Source organism: Diabrotica undecimpunctata, chromosome 8, assembly GCF_040954645.1.
Source record: "Diabrotica undecimpunctata isolate CICGRU chromosome 8, icDiaUnde3, whole genome shotgun sequence".
NCBI classification, from domain to species: Eukaryota; Metazoa; Arthropoda; class Insecta; order Coleoptera; family Chrysomelidae; genus Diabrotica; species Diabrotica undecimpunctata.
In genome coordinates, this window is record NC_092810.1 from 105,789,878 (window position 1) to 105,802,226 (window position 12,349).

Below are 12,349 nucleotides of genomic sequence, written 5' to 3' on the forward strand. Positions count from 1 at the left end.
ATTTATGTAAACTTTAGATAACTAGAACTAGGTACTAGTCAGAGTATATATAGCATTTTTCATATAAAAATGCTTGCACGTTATTCAAGATTTACGACGTCAGAACCCCACAGCGTTGCCAAAACATCAGAATAGTTAGTAATTGAGGAATTTTTAAAATGTCAACTATTTGTCAAACTATTATATTAACAGTAAACACACTTAGTTTTAAGATTACTGCAACACACTAAAATACATAAGAAAACATTTTAATACAAAATTATACATTCTAAATTTTAAACTTACCACTTTTAGAGCATTACCTGATAGTAAAAATGTCCCTCCATTATTTCTTGTTCAAAATAATCTATCTTATATGAAAGCTGATCAGCTTTCTACAGACTATTTAGTTGTTTTGGCATAGCACTATCACAATACACAACAATAATTAGTTTTTAAAGGTATTAATCTAAATTTAATATGTATTTATAAATACAATATATTAATATATAATATATTATAATCAAATTGTGTAAGAAATCAAAACAAACACAATTTCTACTCTAAAAAAGTGGCAACCCTTTAAACAATTTTGCCACACGCTGAACTGTCAAAAAATTGGAAGTATTTCTCTATCAGTTGCGTACAATTGTCTAATATATTTAATTAAAATTATTATTTTGTGGAATATCAGACTTAAAGAGTTATTTCATAAAATTTATATTATTAATAATAACAAATGTTTTTGGTTATTTAATCAATATAATTCTAAAATTCCCAATATAATGATTATTACATTTTTCTGATTATTATACCATGTTGACGCCTATGAAAGATCGAGCAGTTCCGTATGGGTTTCGTATTATTAGCTGTGTTAGGAAAATTTGAACTCCAAGGTTGACGTTCTGGAAATTTTAAATATAAGGGACGTCACTTTATACAAATTGTGACGTGCACTCATTTTTATATGAAAAATACTATATATATATATATATATATATATATATATATATATATATATATATATATATATATATAGATATATATATATATATATATATATATATATATATATATATATATATATATAATATATATATATATATATATATATATATATATATATATATATATATATATATATATATATATATATATATATATATATATATATATATAAAATACGACCGTTGATTAAATTTGGAATATATTCAATGGTTGAATAGCAGAGGTTTTATCGGTCAATAATTGGCAAATAAAAGACGTCAACTACTTTATTGCTTTATTCGAATACGTTTCGCTTTTATTTTTAAAAGCATCATCAGTTCAAAAAACAATTTGTAGGGTTTTTTTAAAGATGTTATAAAAACTCTACGATAACTTAACATTAAAGATTAAAAACTAAACGGGAGAAACGAAACAAAAAATACAAGTAAAATTGTAAGAACATTAGTTCATTTAATTTTAACCGATGGCTTCATTTGAACGTTGGTTTAAGCTCTTTCGAGGGTCAAACCACAAACCACTGAGTGTGAAACCACAGCTACGTATAATCTCGTATGTCGCTATACGTTTATTAATAATAAGTCGCCCTGTTTGTTTTTTCTATTTTAATAAATTTTTTATATCTTTTCCTTTTACTTGTTATGTGTCATGTTAAGATTCGTTCAGTTGTTTATTTTGTACTCCTTCTTTAAGTCAATAAATCAAAATTTTGTCTTTTAAATAGAGATAGCGCAAACACTCCTGACCATGGAGCTGTGCGAAGGCGGAGTCAAAATTCACGTAGAGGCGGAAAGGTTCTACTGTAAACCAAATTTCGTCTACTGCGCTGTGGTCAGGAGTGTTTGTACTATCTCTAAACTATTTTTGTCCATGGTGCCCTATAATATCTATGAAGATAATAATAAAGACAGGCACAAAAAGACAGACAAAAGGCACTAGCCTTTTGGTGGTCGCGTTGTTTGTTTTTTCCTAATGTATTCGCTATATCCTTCCCTTTCATTTTGGCAATGCCGCAACGTTTTTTTTTTTGGTCTCGATATATTCGCTACCACTTCTCCTTTCCAATGATGTATCACACGTCACAATCCGACAAATTGTTCTACCCCCACCACCACAAAACGTTCAAAAAATAAGCAGAATGAACCTTAGCATTTTCTTATGGGATTTTATAAGGAAAATGAAACAAATTCGATATAGCAGCCTTTTTATAGGTAAAGCTTTATTTAATTTTACTTAATTTTATTTAATTGTTATTTAAATTTTCGTATTTAATTTAATTTAATTTTATCTAATTTTATTTAATTTTATTTATTTTTAATGTTATTTGATTTAGGTAAAACGTTACGTCATTTTATTTTTATAGTAATGACGTATAATAAATATATATTATACGTCATTGATCTTACCTTACAATTACAGTAACCTAAATTTTTAGCAATTTTGCGAAAAGAAATGCCAGGATGTAAGTAAGTAGTTCAGATTTCTTTCCTATGTGGCGTAGTTACCTTACTAGACAAACAGTGTGACTTGTCATCCTAGTCGTTTATATATATATATATATATATATATATATATATATATATATATTATATATATATATATATATATATATATATATATATTATGTTAAAAAAATAGAATAAAAGGAACTTCAACGTTAAGATGGTTTTATTGTTTCATATGGAGAAAAGGGCAAATTTGTCCCTATGCATTAGGTGCATTTGAGTGAATTCTATGTTGTTTAAAATTAAATTTCCTATCGAAATGTCACCTTTTAAAACTAAAAACAACTTTTTTTACAGAAATATATTCAAAAAACAAAGCAAAAAAAAAACAATATTTGGGGGTCCATTGACCATATGAAACAATCAGACCCCTTTAACGTTGTAGTTCCTTTTTAAAGTACATAATCAAGAGTCTATATAATATTCTTATCTCAAAGGCGCACGGAAATGAAAATAGTAAATAATAAAAATGTCACGAGAAAATACCTTCAGATCAATATTAGGTTTTCAACCATTTTTGGCTCGACTTTTTCATTTTTTTAATTAAATTCCAAAAAAATATACACCAAAAATGAAGGTATACTAAAACCAAAAAATCTGAATCAATTTTATTAATTTTTCATTTTGATATAGTATACACATTTGGAACATTTTTAACGGAACATAGGGATTTTTAATACAATTACTGAGATCCTATGATTTGCAATTACCCAGTGTAAATTTCAATACAACGTCGCGATGTTTTATAAATAATATGCTTGTTCCACTGGATTGCTGCGATTTGTAGCAGCGTATTCGGCAGGTGTACGTCGACACTATTGTATCGTCGACCGATTTTCTGTGTTTTTGTGCAGATTATAATAATTTTTTATTAATAACAATTTTGTTTGTGTTTATTAGATCTTATTTGAATTGGTTAATGCATAGTTTAATACATTTATTATTTCAAATATTGTTGATAATTTAAAATTTAAAAGGATGTATATGATATATCGAAATCTACAGATTTTTGCCGAAGGTATCTACCGATTTGGCAACAGTCCCAAGAAACATCACTGGCCGAGCAAATCAAATACCTTTGCCTTTGTTTCTCATTATATCGTTATAAACTGAAATTAAAGTAGTGTTTCTAACCATAAACCATGTATACAAACGAAGAAAAAGTACAAATCTTAAAATGGTTTTTTGGGGACAACTCGTACCGTGACTTGTGCCTATAAAGATAGGCCAATACCGACACAATCAACTATTAGTCGTATTAATAAAAAATTTGAATCGTTTAGTTGTGTACAAAACTGTCGAAAATGTACGGATCTACCACGAGAGAAAATAATCAACGAAGTTCGGCAAAATAGTGAAATTAATGTTTGTAGTGTTGTTGAAAAAAGCCAGAGCCGCCTTCTATGAATTAAAGAAAATTCTAATTAATAGAGATATTACGTTAAACCCATCGAGCAAAAAGACAAAAGAGGGAATCTAATCGTTATGAAAAGGAGACCAAAAAAGTGGCCTCTGATGGCGGATATATCCGGAAATGCGAATGCGCCAAATTTAAATTTCATGAAAATTCACAATAATCATACAGTGGTGTAGAGGTTCTAACTTATCTATTTATTTGTTATATTAAATAATATTAATATTACATAATATTAATACATAATCCTACACATAAAATACTTTTTTTTTAAACTAGGACACAATAAAGTTTTAATTAAATAATAATAATAATAGTCTAAAATGTGAAGCAATTGTTAAAAAACTTCAATAGAAAATACAAATAATCTTTCATGTGACAGTTGGGATAAACAATAACATCAGAAATAACATAACCCAACTAAATTTGATTTCTTAAACAAGGAAAGAGTCTCTCTTTCCTTATTTAATGTGGCCTCTCAAGATGGCACTTCCTGTCTAACAATATTTTTGCCACCACTACCTTTACATTCCCTCTTTTGTCTTTTTGCTCGATGGTTAAACCTTAAAGTCAGATTAATACGCTGCTACATATTCTCCACATTGCTCTATAGTATGGAGAGCTGGACCCTTACAGAGACATTATTGAAAAAATTAGAGGCCTTTGATATGTGGATTTATCGACGAGTATTGCGGATAAGTTGGGTTGATCGAATAAGAAATGAAATAGTTTTACATCGAATAGAAAAGAGCACAGAAATAACAAAAACGATAAAAATTCGAAAGTTACAATATTTCAGTCATGTAATGAGACATCCAGAAAGGTATAACCTTCTACAGGTCATAATACAGGGTAAAATCGCCGGAAGGAGAGGCCCAGGCCGACGAAGAACATCCTGGCTCCGAAATATCCGAGAATGGTATCAAGAGACCACCGATAATTTATTTATAGCCGGCGTAAATAAAGTTATTATTGCCAATGTGATCGCCAACGTTCCATAATCGGACAGGGTACTGAAAAAAGAAGTGTTGTTGAAACTAGTGATCCTTGTTCAAGCAAAACTATTGCTGAAGTAGTTGACATGAATGATAGGACTCTCAGGAATATTTTAAAACGGAATGGTTACAGTTGTTTTAAAGTTTCAACAACTCAACAGTTATTAGCCGAGGACAATTTCAAACGCATGGAATTTTGTAAACTGATGATGAATAAACAAAATGATAATTAGCATTTTTTAAAAAACATTTTGTTTACCGATGAATCGACATTTTCGTTACATCGGAAACATAATCCTTCTCTCGTACGATATTGGCCTCGGCATAATAAAAACTTGAGTATTTCAGTACGAACACAATATCCCCAAAAACTTAATGTTTGGACAGGTATTTTGGGGGACTATATTATTATCGTCTGTCCATTTTTTATTGATGGTAATTTAACGAGAAATAAATATTAAAATTGTTGCAAAATCAAATTATTCCAGCAGTTCAATTAGTTCTTGTCAACTTTGACGATATTTGGTTTCAGCAAGACGGCTGTGCTGCTCACAATACACGAGCAGTTCAAAATTATTTAGAAACCATTTTTGGAAATAAATTAATTTCTTCTCGTGGTACGATCAAGTGGCCTCCCAGATCACCAGACTTATCCCCAAATGATTTTTTTCTTTGGAGATATTTAAAAGTAAGTGTTTATCGACATGGTTTTAAAAGAGCCCGCAATTTAGCGGAATTGAGGGACAAAATAATTCATCTTTGTGGAAGCATTAGACCGGAACTGCTCAGAGATATGAGAGTATCTTTGTACAATAGATTTGGTTTTTGCTCTGCAGAAAGAGGTGGAATATTTGAACCTCTATTACGTTGAATTTTTTGATTAATATTATAATTATGTTATTTTTGGAATTCGTTTTTATTTTAATTTTTAGAAATCTACTTTTTTTACATTACATTCCATTTGGTCAATAAAATATAACAATTTTTTTTAGTAAAATAATATTTTAACTCCATATCTACGTTAATTGTAGGTTTTTGGCGAATTGATATGTACCCTACCTCTGTTCCGTTTTTATACTGGCGGCTTGACGAGATGCGAGTTTGCGTTTGGTAACGTGCGCACGTGCGCAGCAGTCGAAAAAATATCGACTGGAAAGGGAGTCCCGTCGAACAAATGAATTAACTATAAAACATCGCGACCGTATATTGAAATTTACACTGGTTAATTGTAAATCAGCCAATCATTGTATTGTTATAAAATTCCTATGTTCCGTAAAATAAATTCCAAATCTGTATACCTACTTTCTCTTCGTATAATCAAGCGTTTTTAACATAGGTTTAATTAAAAACAATCATTTTACAGCTTTAGTAGAATTTATTTTTTGTTATAAATATTTGCAAATGAATTCATAATAAATAAAAATTACCTACAGTTTACCATGGAGCAGAATAAGCAGACACTACTGGAGAATGTCCAGAGTAACCGCTGACAATTGGAGACCCATGTGCTGAGATAACAGGAGCGGAGTGTGCAGCAACCAATGGTGATGAATAGGCTGAAATAACAGGCGAAGCATAGCTTTTTCCTACAATGTTGGACGAATAACTTGATACTACTGGTGAAGAGTAGCTAGATACCAGAGGTGAAGAGTAGCCAGATACCACTGGTGAAGAGTAGCTAGATACCAGTGGTGAAGAGTAGCCAGATACCACTGGTGAAGAGTAGCCAGATACCACTGGTGAAGAGTAGCCAGATACCACTGGTGAAGAGTAGCCAGATACCACAGGTGCAGTGTAGCTAGATACAATTGGCGCAGCTACTGTTTTAGCTACAACTGGTGCGTGGGCCGCATATGCTGCAACTACAGGTGAGGCGTGGTTGGTATAGGTGCTGACGACTGATCTGGATACAGCAGTTGGGGCAGCAACAACAGGCGCAGAGTATGCTGCAACGGGAGCTGAGATTGGTGAGGAGTAGGAAAAAGGAGCTGCATATGAAGAAATTGGAGCAGAATAAGCAGATGCGGGTGCAGAATAGGCTGAGACCACTGGTCCGGCTGAGAGAGCGGCTACTGGGGATTCGCCGTAAATGCCAGCGTTGGCGTATGCGAGTATTGCAGCTAAGACGGTGATCTAAAATGAAACAAAATTGTTGTTCCCATTATTTCATTATTATGCTTATACAATTAAAATTTAAAAACAAGAATACAGTAACTTTTTGTGCAAATGTTAGGTTTATAAATATAATAGTAATTATAGTGAATCTGGTATCAATAATTACTTGTGTTAATTTAAAGTATATTTAATATAAAATTACGCGAATTGGAAGACACTGTTCAGTATTTAAATAGCCTGATTTAAATTATGTGGAAAGAAAAGTTTCTACTGACAATCCTTTATTATTGTAAGTCTTAAGTTATGTTATGTTTCTGCGACCAGTTTCGGAGTTTACCATTTATACTCCATCATCAGGCATATGAAACTAAGAAAGAATTAAATTATACTCTCTACGATTATTAGTTATTTATATCATACTAGTTTATTATTGTGTTTTAATTGCTTAGTTACCAACTACGTAATAGTGTACTTTATGGCCCGCACGGGCGTAAAGATACAAACAAAAAGATAACTTATTAGAAACACGTTTAACAGCACTTCTATAGCGTAGCATCAACACTGACGATAGAATGTTTACTAGTCAATATATTGTCAAAATGAAATCGAATTTTCAGATTTTTTAGAACATATTTATTTGTAGATGCAGTAACGAACTAGTATGAAATAAAAGTTTTTGTGCACCACGGATATTAATAGGTGTATATTCCCTCGGGCAACTTACAAACCCTCGGGCCAGAAACTCTTGGGTCAGAGGCCCTCTGGTTTTGTAACATCGTCGCCCTCTGGGCATAAACATCTATTTAATACACTTGGGACATAAATAACTATTATGTACCAAGGTTATTGAATAGATGTTTATGCCCAGAGGGCAACGATGTTGGCCTTCGGGTTTGTAAGTCGCCCGAGGGCATACACATCTATTAATACCTGCGGTGCATACAAACTTTTATGTCATACTAGTTCATTATTGCATCTACAAATAAATATGTTTTAAAAAATCCGAAAATTCGATTTCATTTTGATAATATATTTATTAGTAGATATTCTATCGTCCGTGTTATGTTGCTACACTACGGAAATCTTATTATCTTTTTGCTTGTATCTTTACACCGCTAAAAAGGGTTTGTTTGCGATTTATTTAGCCAAAGTACTAACGTGGTGTGTTGACAGAAATCTTCTACATCCATTTTATAACTTAAAACCTCCTTCCCGTTTCTTCTTCATCCTCCAAAGATTGCAAAGTTGATAATTATGTTACTTTTCGAATAAAAAGTTTTCTTTGAAAACAATTTATTTAACATTTACCTATAAGCCAGGGAAAGCAATGTAAGTTAAGACTAGAATTTTAAAATTATCCAGAATTTTAGAATGATCTATTGAATCTACTTTATTAAGAAGCTTTTAACCTGTATATCGACATTATCGACAATGGTTGTTCTCTTCAAGAAATAAAGAAAACCATTACCATAACCAACGCCTTAATATGGGTTACACAAAAAAATACAATAAAAAATGCGTTGCCAAAGCCGGATTTATGTGTAATATAAATGATAATGGTTTTGAAGCATAGAGTAATATTCTACTTGCACAACTATTTCACATCATCAAAGACACATTAGTGGATTTAGATCAATTTGCCTTAATTGATAGTGATGTGCCAACAGAAAGTGGAGAATTGACCACCAATGATTGTATTAAGGAAAATACAAATATAAATGAAACTATTTCTAACTTTGAACCCGATGGGAAGAACCTGAAGTTTTCCAGGTCTCATAGATTTAGATTTTTTTTTTAATAAGAAACATTTTAACATGTCCACTAAGATTTTAATAAATTGTGAATCTGGATTTTTTATAAATAAATTAGAAAGTATGAAGCAATTATTAATAATTTCCGATAATTTTAAAAAATAAAAGTTTAACCATACACTGTGTCCAAAAAAGTATGCAAACTGTTTTTAAATTGAAGTCATTGTATTCATTTATTTTTCTGATAAATAGAAATTAGAATTATTAAAAATTATATTTAAAATGTAAATAAACAACGTAAAATGCAGATCAGTTGCTTTCATCTTCATATCTTCTGTCTTAAACGACCATTCCTTTTTAGCGACTAGTTGGAAGATTTTACTGTATAAAAAACCGTAAATAGAAAACTTTACATGAGTCTGGTCAAGGAGTTGTAGGAGAAACATACCAAACCACCCCTGGATGGAAAAATCGGGTAGAAGAAAAGTGAAGCATCAAAACGTGAAGTAGTAAAGGCCGTGAAAATAGTACAAAATAAAGATATAAATTACTAGAAAAAAATACATGAACTCTACAAAAAATAGTTATCATCGAATTACCTTTTTATTTGTACCATTACAAAGGAAGGCATCTCCCATAAGTGCCGAGACTCTAGAATCAACAAGTTTGGTGAGCCTACATATGCTAATGACGTAGTATTTATATCAGAGTATAAAGATAATACACAACGATTACTATGCAGGTTCCAAAACATTAAAGAAACATTTAATATGATTATATCTATTAAGAAGAGAGTCACTCACGTTTATCTAAAAAAGAAGAGATGTAAACTAGCAGCACATAACCAAAGTAATGAGCCAGTTATGAACTTCAAATATCTAGGAGTTAACATTACCAGCAACAGAAACCTCAAAGAGAAAGAGAAAAGAAAACAAATCGCAGGATAACAGAGAAACAATGATATCTGGATACCTGCGTGACATCTGAAGGAAGAAGTATTTAGAAGGAAGTAAAGTATCGAATATATAAAACTTACTAACACCAGTAGTGACCTATGCGATCGAGACCAGAGCGAAAGCAGCTGCAACCAAGAAGCTCCTAAGGACAACTGAAATGAGAACGCTGAGATCCATTGCTAATTACCCTTTTAGGAATGCAAAGAGCAATGAGTTTATAAGAGAATAATGTGGCATCCGAAATATTATAAGACGGGCTAGACAGTGACGTAGAGAATGAAGAGACGACATCAGTAGAATGGACGATGAGAGACTCGCAAAAATTGCAAGGTCTAAGAACTCTCGATGGATCGACACTACCTGGAAGACCTCCAAAACGATGGTACGAGAGCTGGACATCGGTCCAGCCCCGAGACTCAATTGTAAGAGTGAAGAGGACTTAGTCCTAAATTAAGAGAAACAAGAATATGTGTTCATAATCAAATATAATCCAATCATTGAACATGAGCAAGATAAATTTTATTTTTAATTCAGAAATTACAGTGGGGCTGGGGAATCTCTCTTCGGTATCTAAGTGTTAATTTAATAAATATATACATAATGATAACTTTTTCTGCTTTATAAATTACGAGAGAGTATTTAACAAAGTCAACTACAGAATCATTTGGGATGCAACTTGAATGATAATTGGGATCATTCTCAAAAAATCCGTATTAGAATTAAGAAAGAGTATGTTTTATAGAATTGGAACTGTTTTTTGCGATCTGCATCTTAAATACAGACTATAATTAGAATTAAAAAAATATATTAGCTCTTGATATGTGGAGTTATCACATGATGAGTGTTATATAAAATCATTGAGTTACCAATGCAAATATTTTGCAAAGAACAGGTCAAGACCAAAACTACTCTGCATAGTTAAATATAGAAAAACACTGTATTTTTTGGATATGTGCCGTAAACTGATAAGTAGATAGTACATTCTTTTGGTTTTATAGAGGTTTTGAAGGTTTAAATGCAGAAAAATGATATATTTGATTTTGTGATCAGGTCAGCAATATAAAAGAATAAGATATTGAACTCGCAAAACATCTTAAGAAATGGTCAAAGATTCTGTAAACAATTATGTAAACCATACGTCCAATGAGGATATTGTGCTAAAAAAAGAAGAAGTAAAACAAATAGGAGAACCACAAAAGCAAACTGAAAAATCAATGCACATTCTGATGTTGTACAAATACGACGACAACGTTGAATTTATAAAACCAATAAATAATCTTTAAAATAATCAGTTACCATAATTTTTATTAGTAATTACTACTATTTATTACTATTGATTAATACAATTAACTAAATAATTAAATAACTTACTTTGCAAAACATTTTGTTATGTTCGATACACTGATACACATTTTGACAATTTTTTCGGTTTTATAGGTTTAGAATAGAACATATTTCGGGAGTCAAACTACTTTCTTTTCCGATCTGAAGGACTTGGTTGATCTTTCATAAGTTTAGTTAGGCGTGGCTTTGATTTGACTGACGGAACACGTTTTAAAAACAGTTTGGGAGTAAAAATTGATTTAAAAAATTAAAATAATTTAATGTCGTAATGGTGCAAAGTAGGAATGTAATGAGTAAAATTTACAGAGTGTATAGAAACTGTACGCGAAAGATTCCTGACAAATGGAATTTAAAAACTAAAAGTAAAGCATTTAGTTGTCCTATTTGCTTATACAATTTTAAATAGCTGAATATATGCTTGATCAGCCGAGATATATAAGTAGAATCAAAAATTTCTATAAAAGTAATAAATACTACAGAAGAAAGAAATAAAAAAGTGTCAAAAAATCAACACTTTCATTCACCTTTTATTTGTTGACTTAATCAAAGTATACGACACAGAGCCAATAAAAAGCTACGACCAGTAAAAAACTATGATATATGAACCATGACAAATCCTTGGAAACTCTCCAATAAATTCTACAATTATTGCAACAGTAGAACAACTGTATAAACAGGTCATGTCAAAAATTAAATAGGACATATCTTATTGGAAGAATTTCCAGTAGCAAAAGGATTATGGCAGGGATGGCAAGCTGCATTTTGTTCATGACGGGCTTAGATTTGGCCGGTTGACCTCTAAGGGGGATAAAAACGTGAAAAAATCGATTTACCAAGAATCTGTACACCGTAAAAAAAATGTTTTGAATGAAAAATGTAGCTGAGATAATTTTAAACAAAAATGCTTATTAGCACTTTTGTGTAGAATGAACCGTTCTCTTAGAAACAGCGCTTGAAGCGACCGTCGATTTTGCATGTCAATTACGCGTGCGAAATCAATGTTCAATAAAATTTGTATCAGCTGGAGGGTAAAAATTCGATATCTTCCCAAAATGAATATTCTTTGCAAAATTTAGCTTGTTCGTGTGATTTTTAGAGGTTCAGTAATATTTTCGTCTCTGACGACTGGAGTATATGTTAAAATCACTTTTTCCTTAGATTCTCGTCATCGATTCACACTATTGCATCTGGAACTAATAGTAGCTGTGGTTTAAGAATATCCTTTTAATTACGATGAGATTTTCGATCCTAAAGTGTATGTGTATTGGTATTATTTAACTTCAAA

General features: G+C 31.2%; 1 protein-coding gene across 1 annotated transcript; it reads right to left on the reverse strand.

Moving 5' to 3' along the window:
* Positions 1-6,253: 6,253 nt before the first annotated feature.
* On the reverse strand, positions 6,254-11,230 carry LOC140448509 (uncharacterized). The gene is made up of 2 exons (XM_072541591.1): positions 11,092-11,230; positions 6,254-7,031 (listed from the first exon to the last, which is right to left on the reverse strand). The coding sequence occupies exons 1-2, from the start codon at positions 11,101-11,103 to the stop codon at positions 6,333-6,335; spliced, it is 711 nt and encodes a 236-aa protein (XP_072397692.1). The 5' UTR covers positions 11,104-11,230; the 3' UTR covers positions 6,254-6,332.
* Positions 11,231-12,349: the final 1,119 nt, after the last annotated feature.